This window comes from Habropoda laboriosa, unplaced genomic scaffold (genome assembly GCF_001263275.1).
Source record: "Habropoda laboriosa isolate 0110345459 unplaced genomic scaffold, ASM126327v1 scaffold50, whole genome shotgun sequence".
Lineage (NCBI taxonomy): Eukaryota > Metazoa > Arthropoda > Insecta > Hymenoptera > Apidae > Habropoda > Habropoda laboriosa.
Genome location: NW_017100159.1, coordinates 437,599 through 452,431, shown reverse-complemented (window position 1 = coordinate 452,431; position 14,833 = coordinate 437,599). Strand labels below are relative to the sequence as shown.

At 37.2% G+C, this 14,833-nt stretch overlaps 1 protein-coding gene across 1 annotated transcript in view; it reads right to left on the bottom strand.

The window, feature by feature from the left end:
* LOC108577297 (protein henna) overlaps nucleotides 1–14,502 on the bottom strand; it is a 22,960-nt gene extending 8,458 nt beyond the window's left edge. The window contains exon 1 of the mRNA XM_017940438.1: nucleotides 14,352–14,502. Coding sequence (XP_017795927.1) covers nucleotides 14,352–14,423 — 72 coding nt within the window. The 5' untranslated portion in view covers nucleotides 14,424–14,502. The remainder of the gene's footprint in view (nucleotides 1–14,351) is intronic.
* Nucleotides 14,503–14,833: the final 331 nt, after the last annotated feature.

Genomic DNA, 14,833 nt, shown 5'->3' with positions numbered 1-14,833 from the left:
CTCCTTATAATTCTCACGACTTGAAACATAAAAAGTAATCGTTTTTTCTTGTTAAGAAATGTTTTTAATAAAATATCTTTAACTATAAACAAAGAGGTATTTAAATTAGGAAATTTTACAAAATAGTGTAAATATTTACGTTTCCATATATGTAGTAAAGCAAAGAATCAACGACTGTTCTTTTTCTGACTTGAGAGAACACATTGACAAGTTGTATTTCTTTTCAGAGTTAAGAGCATCGACGTGATTTGTGGATACCCAATTAAAGGAATCACCTTGGTATCTAAAACAAACTAAGTACTTCCTTGTTAGCATAAAGATACGCGCACTTTAAGTGAGATTTGCACGTAACTAACAAGTGCACCTACTAAGAATTGTTACAAACATACATATAGGTGATATGACTAACTTCGTCTCATTGTCCTCCTATTATTTTGTAAAAAACAATGCCCACTGTCAATTCAGAAAATACAGGTGCAGATAGATGTATTATACCAGTACCACTTTGCAATATTGAGTATAAAATATTTCCTAAATTAATGGTTTTTCGACATAAATACCTTAATACTTTTTACAAAGAGCTGAATCGACTAATGCATTCAAAATTATACAACTTTTTCCTTTACCAAAATGTTGGTTGAAGCTTCGTTTTTGAATTATTAACGAAAAACACTGGCCAATCAGAGCACGCGTAGAGCCCGCGCTCAGGGACGAAGAACAGAGATGCACCCGCGCGATCGAACAAATGCGTACGCGTCACTATTCGGTTATCGATCGCTGTCAAAAAATTTGACTTTGCACCGCTATTTTTATAAGGCTTAGAGAAATGGGTTTTTGCCGTCATTCTGACATTTGTATAAATTTTTGAGAAAACTGCAATTAGTCGGAATCTTGAAGAAAATAGCGAAGGTCTGAAAATAGCCTCTGTTCTTCGCCCCTGAGCGCGGGCTCTACGCGCGCTGTAATTGGCCAGTGTTTTTCGTTAATAATTCAAAAACGAAGCTTCAACCAACATTTTGGTAAAGGAAAAAGTTATTCAGAGTCACCCCAGCAACCCCCCATTTCCAGGTGTTACACTCTTTACAGGACACCCTGTATAAACCAGTGTTTTTCGTTAATAATTCAAAAACGAAGCTTCAAACTGTATTTTGGAAAAGGAAAAAGTTATTCAGAGTCACCACAGCAACCCCCCATTTCCAGGTGTTACACTCTTTACGAAACACCCTGTATAGTATAATAACTTGGCTATGTTTGCGATGTTGGGGTTTTCTAGCTTCTCTCGTTTTTATCTTATCTAGTTTTTGTTTTTTAGTTGTCGAATGGTGATTGGTGAAAAAGGTACACCCTCTGTACGATGCGATGCTGGTGAACAGGTGACCTGTGTTTCCGCATAATATGCATTGTATATTATTTTTATTTTCTAGCGCCTGCTCACTGTTGGAGCTGTTAATTTTACAATTTCCACGTTCGTGTCTTTCTGTTCATTTAACACACCTGAATGGAAGGTTGCACTTGGACGAAGAATGTCCTAGTATTTGACAGTTCTAACACTGGACCGTTTCGTTAGATTTTAATTTTCCCAACGAATGGATCGATGGAGTATTATATTTTATCAATTTGTGCTAGATTGTTAATGTTGCTGTCTAGGATTAGATGAGCTGTAAAGATTTGGAGTATTTTATTATTCGCTACTGATTGCTTCGTATGGAATCCGTTGATTTTTGTGAATTTTATACGGTCTATTTTTTGTCTATTTAATTTGGCTAATATTGTTTCATTTTCTTAGCTACCTTCTAGATATTTTCTGAGGAATATCTGTAATTTTTTTTATTTTGGTGTGTATGTGAAATAGTTGAAGTTATTTATGTAGTATCTGGACATTTTTAGCAGTTAAGTAGTTTTATGCTGAAAGGCACCGCATGGGGTAAAGTAAGACCAAAGAGGATAATAACTAGCGAAGGCTGTAGCGCAGGCTCCTCCGGAAGAACCCATGCGGTTAGCAGGCCCAGACCGTGTTCTAGGTTCGCTCGAGGCCAACTCGAGGAAAGGGGGTAAGTGTTGGTGGTGATGAGCCTTGAGAAACGGCAAACATGACCAAGTGTGGTCATGGGAAGAGTGGAAAAGTGTGTGCGAGATGCTTCCCTTTTTAAGAGAATGCACTTCCCCAGAGGGATTATTGTTGCTTGGATTACTGACGCGAGAACGGATCTGAGTCGTTTAGTTGTTTACTTGTTTAGCGTTAATTTTAATCATTAATTGTTATCTGTATATATCTTATTTAAATAAACTGTAACTATCTTTTAATTTACTACATTTATATTTAGTAAGTGTATTATTTCTTTGAAATCTGATGGCTGTTCTATACATATAATGGAGGTGTTTACTTTATTGTTTCCTATTTTTTAGATTTGGAAGTTGCCGTTTAGATTTAAGTTTTTGTTTTTTATTATTAGTTCTATTGTCTTTTGGGTAGAATGATCGATTATAGTTATTCGTGGGAGGTGGGTATATACCTTTACTGGGTTAGGTTGCGTTGCCGGTCGGGAAATGGTTGGTTTCTTTCATTGCTTGCATCGGCTGTGGGGGGTCGAGGATTGTTCGTCCTCCTTTTTGAATTTCTGCTGGCCTTGTACCTCGGTGTGACAATGGTGCTTCTTTGTCTTCTTTTGTGTAGCTGACTGTCTTAAACTGCATGCTTTCGTGTTTCTCGCTGATGGTCTCGTAGGGCTGGATTTTTCCAGTTTTTCGTGGCACGCTGTCTTTCTGGCCGTCGTGTTTGCTTAGATTGAGCTTGGTCGTTTCTCTTTGCGACGTGCCTTTAGAAATTTGATTTTGCAGGGTATTTATTATCATATTTTCTGTTGGTTTAATTTTTTGTTTTGTTTTTTGAGGTCGGCTATTGTTCTTTTTATTTCGTTGATAATTTGCAGTATTTCTTGTTGGGTAGCTGGCTCCTCCATTTCGTTATTTCTCGTGCAACTTCACAATCTGGTAGCCTAGTCTTTTTCTTTTTCCTATTTTGGAAGACTTCTGCTAATTTTATCTACTACTTCCAAATGTAGAGATCCGCTTCTTTTTTGTAGTATTACTTTCTTATGATTTCATCTAGTGTTGTTGGAGATAGGAATACTTTCTTTTTCTTTTTTTTCTGTCTCCATCCCTTGTTGGACAGTGTGTCTGTCTACTACTTCCATGTTCCGTCTGCCATGCGGAGAATTTCCTGAATTTTCTGACTTTCGTAAAGAAAAGACATTTTCTCGTAAAATGAACCGCTTGGGCATTGGACAAGCACGAACATCGATCGCAATTCGAATAACGTCTTCTCAAACGAAGCTTCCTTTTGGGCACAGTCTATAATTCGCCATGTAGATGTTGCCTCGCAAGAAATCGAACCTTCGGTTTGGCGGATTATCGTCATAAACTTGTTCAATTACACTTGACCGCCAGACCGAGGTATCGGTCCTCTCGCGCGTACCGTACCCCCCGTGGAGAGGTCACGTGCGCAGTGGAAAGTCACGCGGAAACCCCTGGGAAAAACCCAAAAATGGGGGATTTCTAATGTTAAGCAACAATCCCCTTCCCTTGGAAAGAGCTGCGTTCCACCTAAACAACCTCCTCCAATGAGGAGTCAGCGCCTACAACCCCCAGAAGAAATCGGCCGCCAATCGGCAGCTGGCCGAGCGGATAAAACTAAGGAAACGAGGCAGAAGCGCGTCCTTTTTTGGAAGTCTTAGCTGTTGGTCTTACAAAAATTAGTATTTTGATAGTCTCGTGGCGACATCACCTCAAGTATCACTCTGTTGCAAATAAAACTAGTTCTTAGTATTTCACACTGAATAAATCAAGGTGTGATTAAACTCGCGTACCGGTTCGGCAATTAAGCATCGAACATTACGCGACCCGAACACCATGCTTAGTCTTCACCTACCAACAGATTGGTCTAAAAGACAGTTAAGCATGCAGTAAAAGTACATGCTTCGGGCTGCTACTTTATACAAGGATCGGAGCGTTACCCGTATTCGCGGGTAATTTAAATGCAAACAAAATAGTGCAAATTTATAACAGATCTCTTTTGCCATGAACAGAAGTATGGTTTGGCAGAAGAAATGAAAATTGAATCTCACAAGAGAACAATGATCTTAAATATAGGCGTCGCCTCTGCACACAATGGAAAGCAGAAAATGGCATACATTAATGGCATTAGTGTATTAGATTCGAGATGCGAACCCAATCGAAAATGTTTAAAGATATGCATACATGAATCTAATGCTTCGAGAAGAACATGTATGGAGCATAAAATAATAATTAACACGATAGATTCGGTTCATACGGAGGTTCTTATCCCGAGAATGTGCGGTCAATTTAGTCGAAGGCATGTTATGGCGAATGGACCAGTTATTAATATGAAAACGTCATAATACATAGTAAGTAGAATTTACAAAATTATTTCTACTTTCTTTCAATGAGTAGTTATTAAATTCAAGCTCTTGTTATACAGACTGTAAAAGATGAACTTTATTGGATAACGAGGAAACGTGCTCCAAGAGCCCTGTAATTTTATTAATTCCTGAAGTAAATTTAAAACAGAATACTTCTTCGTCTCAGATAACCGCCGGTTTTTTTCTTTTTAACGACCCTTACAATGTTACTAACAATGTTACATCTTACAATGAACTGATGTCTCATGATTTTGTCTCAGCATGTATGTACAGTGACCATACACCCTATAAAATGGAATAACTTTTTAAAAATTGGGCCAAACGACTTGAGTTTTTTTGAGAAGTTAGAAAGTGTGTATAATTGACATAGATCTACAAAACGTATTTTTTAAATTTTCATTACGAGCTCAGATAAAAAAGTTGTAAAAACAACCTTCGCTATTCTCTTCGCGATTCCAACTAATTGCAGTTTTTTCAAAAAAATTAATCCGCATCACCTAGTAAACTAATCTTTCTAACTTCTCAAAAAAAAAACTCAAGTCGTTTGGCCCGATTTTAAAAAAGTTATTCCATTTTGTAGGGTGTATGAATACTTTTTTCGGTCACTGTATGTAGAGGTGACCGGGGCTAAAAGTTACCGAGGTAGGTTGTTCCAATGGTTATAGCTTTAAAATTAAGGGGTTACACCACCTTGGCGCTCGGAAAAATAGGTATAAAAATAAACTTTTTTTTTTATGCTGCAATTAAGTATATAAAATGATCCTTATTTTACACATATATATAGTAGTTTTATCAACAATTTACAATATTAACGATTAAAAAAAATAGAAAATGGCGGAGATATAAGCTGATAAGTAGGAGCCTCTTTTGAAAATCCTTGCTGATGGTGTACTTGATTTCTCTGTTAGGCATCGTCTAAAACATAATAAATAAATTTTTTCTTATTTAAAAGGGTAATAGCTAAAATGTGACGTAGGGAAAAATTTTTTAAAATTTTTTGTAGAAATGACAGCTGTTTGAAAAAAAAAACTCGAATTTGCATCGAAATTTTGAGTTTAAAAAATTTATAACTTTCGAACATGGCACCCAATCACCAAAATCCTACGTCACATTTTAGATAATATTATAGAAAATAACTGTTGTAAATTTTAACCAAATCGGTTAAGTAGATCTTGAGATATCGTGTACACCGGTTTGAAAAAAGTAGTTTCGAGAAAAACGCAAAAGAAAAAATAGTACGACGTCAGCGTCTTAAAACCAAATATTTTTTTTAATTACCTTCAATCTGCGATTCCTGGACCGTACATGAGGTCTTCTATTGTTGCCGTGATGTCCTCCGCTTCCTTTTGAGCAGCTCTTTTCAATTTCCTAGCCTCTTTTGTCTCCTGTTGAGCTCTTATGTTGGCTATGAATATTCGTTGTGAAACCAAATTTTCGGAAAATTTCAGCGTGCTTAGGCCAATTTCAAGATTTAGTAATTGCATAATTTTTAATACACTAGTATATCCATCATTAAATATACTAGCTGCAATATAAGATGTAATCTCAACAATTTTTGCACCACTGTAATGTACTTTTGGAGCCATAGACCAAATAACAGCGTTTAGACTTTCGTTGTTATTTTGAGTGTATCCTTCTAAACAACGTTCTAATAAATCGGTATCAGTTAATCTATCGTATACCGGTTTAATTACTTTTTGGACAACTACAGGAATTGGATTTTTATGCTTATAAGAATCCAAAGTTCCAGAGGCTTTTGCTTTCTGATACGAACACCAGGTATCTTCGCCGGATGGGCACTTGCTATGTTGTGGCTTTTCATCAGTGGATATTTTATGGTAATAAGTTGCCCATATCGCATTTTTCATTGTTTCAACTGATGTATTTATACTCCTTCTAATGGCAAGACCATAGTAAACTGTTAACTCATCAATAAGTTTGGCTGTCAATTTCCCTCTGCCACCTATACCAGGATTATCTTTTTTTACTTTGCGTAATTGCGTACCCATTCGCTTTTGCACGTGACCTATGCATTCCTTTTTTTTAACAACTAAATTTTGATATGGATTAGAGTCAACAATTCCTTTGTAAGTCTTACTGTCTCCATCGCCTACGTAATTACCATATCGTACGTTATAAAGTGTTTCAGATCTTTTGAACATTTCTACAATACTATCCACTTCCATTTTTCCAGCAGACCCATTGTGATTGGCAGAACATTTGTCTGAATGTTTATTTTCCCACTCATCATACTCCTCAGTACCTTCAAAATTTTTCCAAAATTCGCAAGTTTTACAGTATGAACATTTTACTATAAGATCAAGAACTTTTCCTGAGTAAAACGATATAAGAGTAGAAACGCCTAAAAGGGACGAGTAACCGCGTTTCATCCAAGTTCCATCCCCTGAAACGGTGAGTTCTTCTGCTTTTTCTAATTTTTTTGACTCTTCAACAGAAGTTTTCATAAACAATTCACAAATAGTTTTTGTAGCAATGTGAATGTCATTCACAACTTTATCGTAGAACGAGTGGAAATTTGGTTTAGGTAAGTCCATGTTTCCACAGAATTTCTCTACTCCTGCTAAACCGATTCCAAGAAGTCTGAACGCAAAAACTAATCGTCTATTCACATCATATGCTTTACCACCGATAGGAGGACATGAGTTTATTAAAACTGGTCCACATTTAGCAGGAGAATTGGCAGAGGATGTTTATATGAGATAAAGGAGTAAGTCGATCGTAGGATGTTTATAGGATATATGATATAGGGGTAGAGTTAGTTGGTGGATGTTTATAGGATCGGAGGTAGATTAGTAGGAGCTTAATCTATATGAGTATAATATTCTTAGTCTATCTTCGCTGTGTTGTCGCGAAGGCTTATTATACTTATGAACATGTACATAACATGACATAACAGGCGAGATTGACTGAGATTGTTGACGCCGGCTTGAACCTCCCGTTTCTGTTAACGTCGATGATGAAAAGTTTGGGATGTTCAGTTTTTATTAAAGTAAATCCGCATAGGGTGGTGGTGGTTGTTTGTGTTAGTGCGAATACTGTTTCTCCTGATGTTACCGTGTATATAGTTGGTCCTTCACGTTTCCTGGAGCTTACTCTGTTTACTTTCCCGTCGTATAGGACGTCGTATTTGCGGAAGTTGCAGTAATCTGTGGGGAGCGTGTTCCAGTAGGTGTATCCATTTTCGGAGTCAAGACAGTTACCTGTCTGAAGTTCGCAACGTTGACCAGATTGAAGGATTATTTGGTTTGATGATAATTTGACGGTGGCTTTGTAGTTTCTTATCGAGATTTTAACGACGGCTTGCACGATGGCGTTGTTCCAGGTGCCATGCGGGTCCGAGTAGGAGGTACCGGAGCACGTACCGTCAGGTCCGATGGTTCCGGCGAGCGTCAGGCTGTAGTGTGTTGTGGAGTTTGCTCGTACTCCGGTTATTTGCGTTGCTGGATTTATGAAGATAGCACCTGTGGTGTGAAGACTAGTGCATGTTTCCCTGGTTGATGGGAATAGGTATTGGCGTCGTCCGTTCGCGACGATGGACGTATGTGAGTGCATGCCGCAGTAATATATGGTGCGGTCAATTTCCAGTTTGCATTGCGTGACTTGGGCACTGTTGAAATCGCTGAGCTGCAGCAACTGGATGTTTCTAGTCTCCGCGGTGGGTTGTATCTCTTCTGGGTTGCAGTCCAATGAGTCGATGGTGGAAAATGTGGATACGTTGAGAGTGCGACTCCCACAGTCGTACCCAACTAAGGCGGATGCCTGGGTGGTGAGGATGCAGAGTACAGCGAGAGAGAGCATGTTGATGCTTTTAATAGTCTGAGGGAACTGTCTTTTGCGGGGTTCGCTCGTGGTTTTATACCGTTGTTCTCCGGTGGGAGGGGGAGTCTTGTGCGCAGACATTCGGCGCACGTTTGTGGAGCGTATCCTACGGAGCTTATTTGCGTGTACGACACGCGACCTACCGTTTACAAGTATACGTACGTTGTTCTGCGGAAGTATTTGTACTATCTTGTGTGGTCCTGTATATTCGTCGTCGAACTTATTCCTACGAGGTTCTTTTAGGAGGAAAACCCTGTCTCCTACATTGAAAGTTTCCGTGTGGACCTTTCGGTCGTAGTAGGTTTTGGATCGTTCTTTCGCCAAACCTAAGTTTCCTCGCGCTTGGGAGGTGGTGCCGATGAGTTTTGTTTGGAGGTCGGACAGGTAGGAATTATACGTTGGATCGGGAGTTTCTGTGAATGTGGAGCTGGATGGTAGGCGGGCCAGTCGTCCGAACACTAGTTCGTGGGGAGTGAAGCGCGTGCCTTCATGGACGCTTGTATTGTACGAAAACATAGCCAGATCCAACCATTCGTCCCAATTGTTCTTTTGGACGTAGTGTTTCAGGTATTCCGTTAACACATGATGCATTCTAATTATAACTTGTGCTGGTAATTGTTGAAAATAAACGATACTAAAATGACTGCCAACATTATTGCTTTAACCTTCCTTCTAATATAAGTGGTCAACTACTAACGAACAGAGGGTCAATTACTAGTGTTTTCATTTTTAAGAGTGGTCAACTTCTGAAGCAATAACTGAATTTTTAAATATGTTTTTAAAATTTTTATAACATAACTTTTTTAAAAAATTGGTCTTGTTACATCATCTAGAAGGCTTAAAGAGTATCTTCAGGCATCGACTCTCGCTATTTAATCACAGAGCAAGTGGTTAGTATTGTTCGTGTGGAGGATTTCTCTTAACTGGTCAACTACTGGTACCTTTACCTTATTTCGTACAGCAAATAGCTTACGAGCAATCAAGTCGTCAAGTTAGATGAATCACCCGGTATTGTTTTTGTTTTCTTTTAAAGATAATACATATATTTTTGTTGATCTTAACCTTAATAAATAAACGTTATTAATAAAATTGTATTCTATTCCATTAGAAAATGAAATATTTCACTGAAAGGCAACTGTTATTTCTCCAGAACAACTTACCCCAATGCGATAACAACTTGCCCCACTATGGGGTAAGAAGTTCCGCTTCGCCGTCTTAGAAATAAATAACTCCCTATGAAAAACTAATGACAATATGTTAAATATAAGCTTAGAATCTTAAAGTACAATAAATTTAACAATAAATTAGTCAATAGTGAAGAGAATAACTGCATTATTTCCCGGTCGTTTTTTATGTTTTCACAAAATTGGAACGTTTGGCCCTAGTCTCCCCTATGTATGTTATGTTTCATACTTGGCACAAATTTCAGACACACCTATGGCGATCTCTATCAATATACAGTATTGTGCGAATTAATGTGAACACAGAGCAAAAAACAGTTTTTGATAATGGCAACGCTGTTGTGTCGATTCTGGCAATTGTTTTGGCAATTATATTAGCGTCGAAAACACATGCCTTGCGGTATATCGTACGTTGCTTTTTGGGAATTTATGTTATTCTGAACCAATACGCGATAACATTTCAGTCGGTCGTAATTGTCTGACATCATGGATATCACGCCGAGGAAACGGGAAAAGATCATTACGCTTAGTGAACATACACCAATGACACAGAGAAACATTGCAAAGGAATGTTGTGTCACTTTGGATGCTGTAAATAAAATAATAAAACGGAAAAGAGAAACAGGATCCGTCGAAGTGCAGCGAAAGGGAAAATGTGGAAGAAAACGGAAGACTAGTCCTCGAGATGAAGCTTTTCTTTTGCGAGACAGCAAATTGCATCCCAGAAAAACCAGCTACGACCTCCAACAAAATTTAGAAAAGGCTGGTGTAAAAATTCACAACTCTACGGTGCGCAAAAGACTCTTGGAAGGTGGGAGAAAAGCCATAAGGCCGCAGAAAAAACAACTCCTGACTGTCCCTATGATGAAGAAGAGACTAAATTGGGCCGAAAAATATGCCCATTGGACAGTACAGGACTGGAAGAAGGTGTTGTTTTCAGACGAGACACACTTTTTAGTGCAGAGCCAGCGCTCAAAATTCGTTCGTAGGGGTGCGGATGAAAAACTCACTGCAGCTCATATTGTGCAGTCAGTGAAACATCCTATGAAGAAGATGTTCTGGGGCTGTTTTTCGCACTCGGGACCAGGCACTCTTGTTCCAGTAGAAGGCATGATGAACAGTGAGAAATATAAAGCAATGCTGGAAGAACATTTAGTTCGCGAGCTGGAGAAAGTCCAGGTCAACGACGACGCAATTTTTCAACAAGACTCAGCGCCATGCCATGTTTCCAAGTCTATGGTGAAATATTTCAAGGACAAGAAGATTACCATTCTGGACTGGCCTGGAAATTCACCAGATCTCAATCCAATTGAGAATCTGTGGGCCATTTGCAAGGTCCGATTACAAAAAATGGACTGTACCACGACAATTAAAATGGTAGAAGCAGTAATTCAGGTGTGGTTTCGAGACGAGACAGTTAAGAATAATTGTAAGAACCTAATCGATTCCATGCCAAGAAGAGTGCAGGCAGTCATTAAAGCGAAGGGGGGGCATATTTTATATTAACTAGTAGTAAGAAAGCTATGTATATTCACCTAACACTAGTTTTATTTCAAATACATGATATTTACCAGAAAACTCTCTGTGTTCACATTAATTCGCACAATACTGTACCTAAGTACATATTGTGGGAGTGGAAGTGAGAGCGAGGGTGAAGGAGAGAGAGAGAGGACCGCATTGGCTGCGTGTGTGTGTGAGTTGTGGGGGTTTGGCATGAAAGAGTGAATGTGAGAGAGTTGGTGTGAATGGCCTGGAAAGGAAGAACGAATGGAAGACGATCGTGCGTGGCGTGTTTGTATGTTTAGACAACATGGGTGTCAAGCCGATCGCGGCGTGTGTGATCGTGTGTATGTGGATGCGTGCGTGGAGAAAAGGAGGAAGAGTGTAAGGTGTGTGAGTGTGTAAAAAAAAACGGGAAGCATCGAGCTGGAAGAGAACGAATCGGAGCGGTGGCGCGAAAAAAGGGAAGAAGGGCAGAGAAGTGAACAGCACCGGCGTCGCGTGGGGTTACCTTTTATTATAAAAACGCAAAGGTATTTAATAAAATCCCACAATATTATGTATCAATACAGATCTCAACGTGAATGGGACCCTTTATTTAGCAACTTTTTAGACGAATATACACACAGTGTTGCTTCTTACGTGGGAAATATTTCGTAAACGAATTCTGCATTTATAAATAACAAAATAACTTGGTACAAATCCGCATCTAATTTGACCTTGTGTTGTAATTACAGAAAGTTTTGTGTTATAGTAAGTTCTATCTGCTTGTGTTCACAAGAGGTGTTCTAAATGAGTTCAAGCTTCCAAACGATGTGTCATTGATATTATTTTTTCAATTTTGTCAATCTTTCTAAAAGATAATCAGAAATTGTACACACAAAATATTGAGTGGTGTTCGTAAATGGGCAAGAGGAATAGAAGTTGCTGCACCTCGTCCTCTTTAGGAACACTGAACAATGCATTCAATTTCCTCAATTTTTTAGTCAAAGTATTGTTAGATTTATCAGTCAGTTAGATATAACAAAAATTAATCTAACGCCTTACTAGGAAGTATATATTACTTTTGTACACGTTCGGAAAAATCCGTTTTAGCCTTACCACTTCTAAATTAATCTAACGCCTTACTAGGAAGTATATATTACTTTTGTACACGTTCGGAGAAATCCGTTTTAGCCTTACCACTTCTGTTTAGTAAAGATCTAAATGTTTATGATACGTGACAAAAGGCCCTTCGGTCCCAAGCGGGGTCGTAGACAATATTAGGGCGTCAGTCCGTAGACAGTGCTCTTACCACCAAGTAGAAAAGCGAACCTTCCTTGTGTCTAATAAAAGTTCATAGTTTAAAATAAGGATTATTAATTATTTAACAACCAATAACTCCAATAATCCAATAAGTATCACATTTACAAAATTCATTATAACTCCGAATTAAGATACTGCATAAAAGTGTAACAAGTTTAGTAGAATAAGTCTTTTCGAAGACAATCATGTCATTTCTTAAAGATAATATTTCTGACAAATCTTATTAACGTTATAAAAAATAAAATCACAATTGCTGAAAGTTTTCCTTGACCAATTTATAACAATTTTTAACACATTTAACAATTTGTAAACACAGTAAAATAATTATAGTTAGAAAGTTAATATTTTGCAATAGTGCTACGAGTATTACGATAGTGTTATCAATAACAATGTCAACTGATGCCTGCACAAAAGTAAATAACATTCAAGGATATTCGAAACATTCGTTATTTAATAGGGAAAATATTAAAGAAGTTGCCTTTTAAATAATTGTCTTCATTTTGTCAAGTATCATTTTTAATTCCAACTTATTTTAATATCTTCAAGCATTGACTACATTTCTGAACTGATTTCTACGTTCGTTACATATTAACCGACATCTTGTATATTTCCGATATAATATTCCAAAATAATAGCAAGAAATGACATGCAAAAATCTCAAAAAGATAGATTTACCTGGTTACTTTTAAATATGCTAACTCAGCAATTTTCTCTGTAACTACATATAGAATAATAAACAGCGTTTAATTATCTTATTATGAGCTTTTACACAACACATTTTCCTTACATCCAATATTAAATAGTTAAAATTTATTTATACGTCGCCTTCTAGGGGAAACATGAAACATTTATCCTGAGGGACACTTTTACTATTATCTACTGAATTGTGTAATGCATATGAAAATTTCTCTACGTCCTATTTGAATCGTATTTACGAAACGACATCAACGTTTTCCTTTCTCTTTCGCAGAAACAGGTTTTCTGAATTGGTCGCGAAAAAACGTAAAACATAATTTAAAATGAGACTGTTCGTAAGATACTTACCTATATCGTATATTTTAATTTTGCCAACAAAACTAATTTTATCTATTACTTATTTTTCGACTATTTAGTAATATTAATTAATTGCGTTAAGTTTAACTACATTTTTCGATATCCTACAGTTTTGAAAACACAATGTATATTAATGAAACGAAGTAAGGAAAGTATTCACGATTATAAAGTAATTGCGATCACCAATGTTGAAAATAATGTGATAGCGTGTAATGGTCAGTTATAATCATCTGGCTGTACGAAGCATGTTGTGTACTAAGATCTACAAAAATTTCTTGCCAGAATTATTTAACCGTGGCAAATTTCAAAATGCAAATAATGATTTGTGTAACTTGGGCAAAGGGCCTGATATTTAAATTTGAGGAAATACGATAGAAGGGATAATTTCTAATACAGCTGCGTTTAGGAGTATCAAGTAAAGAACGATTGCAAAATCTGTTATAATATTACAATGTTTACATCTTGAAGCACAAATAATAATATACGTAAGTTCACCTGATATACTTTATAATATTAATTTATGCAGAAAAATACGTTTCCGGTGAAATATCAGTTACGATTGCAGTTTTGTTAATCGAGAAACAGAATTATATTATTAAATCAAAATAATACATTCCTCAATAATAACAATAACAGAAATTATACCTTCCGGTTGTAGTATCAAAAAATTTACGTCAAAATTAAAAATACATATATGTTTATCAAAAACATATTAACTACAAAAGTATAACTACTTTAATATTAATTACCAATAAGTTCTGAAATGTAGTCACGGTTTAAGTCTTCTTCGTGTATATCCTCCCATATTGTTTCACTTTGCATTTCAATGACACGGAATATCACGAGGAAAATTCATATTCCGAAAATAAAGTTATCAAGCCAAGAAATAACAAAACGATTACAGCAATATTAGACGTCGTTATCATTCAACTAACTTCTTAACGATATTTTACGTCCTCGTGTTCTTCTCGTGATACGCCATGCTGGACTTTTCACAGTTCGCCCGCAGCTATCTTTCAGAACTTATCCTTACCTTATCAGGGGGTGAACCATTCAGCACATCATCCTGAGAAATTTTAGTTTTCGGTATAGCTTTCCCGTACATTTCGCAGAATTGTCGACGGAACTGAAGAAGGGGTTGGACGTGATCGAAACTGTGACACGATTTTCACGAGGCGAGCGTCTTGATAGGACTGGTTCTTGGTCGCGTCGCGCTGGTCAGTTTTAATGAGATGCCGCCACAGGTTTAAAGAAAACGTCTTTGATTACGGGAGTGGAACAGTAAATAACTGGCGATACCGGAGGCCCGCAATGTTCAAGATCTATTCGTTTAATGACTTTTTTATTCTTAAACACTACCGAAAGCTTGTACACTTATTTAGAAATATATTTTGGGGAACGTACGTTATATTTTATTACGATATATTATTCTGTTCAGGAAATATGTTGACCAAAAGATTGCTGTCAAAAGGGCACATAAGTAACTTCCCGGATTTTTTAAATCATACCGATCTG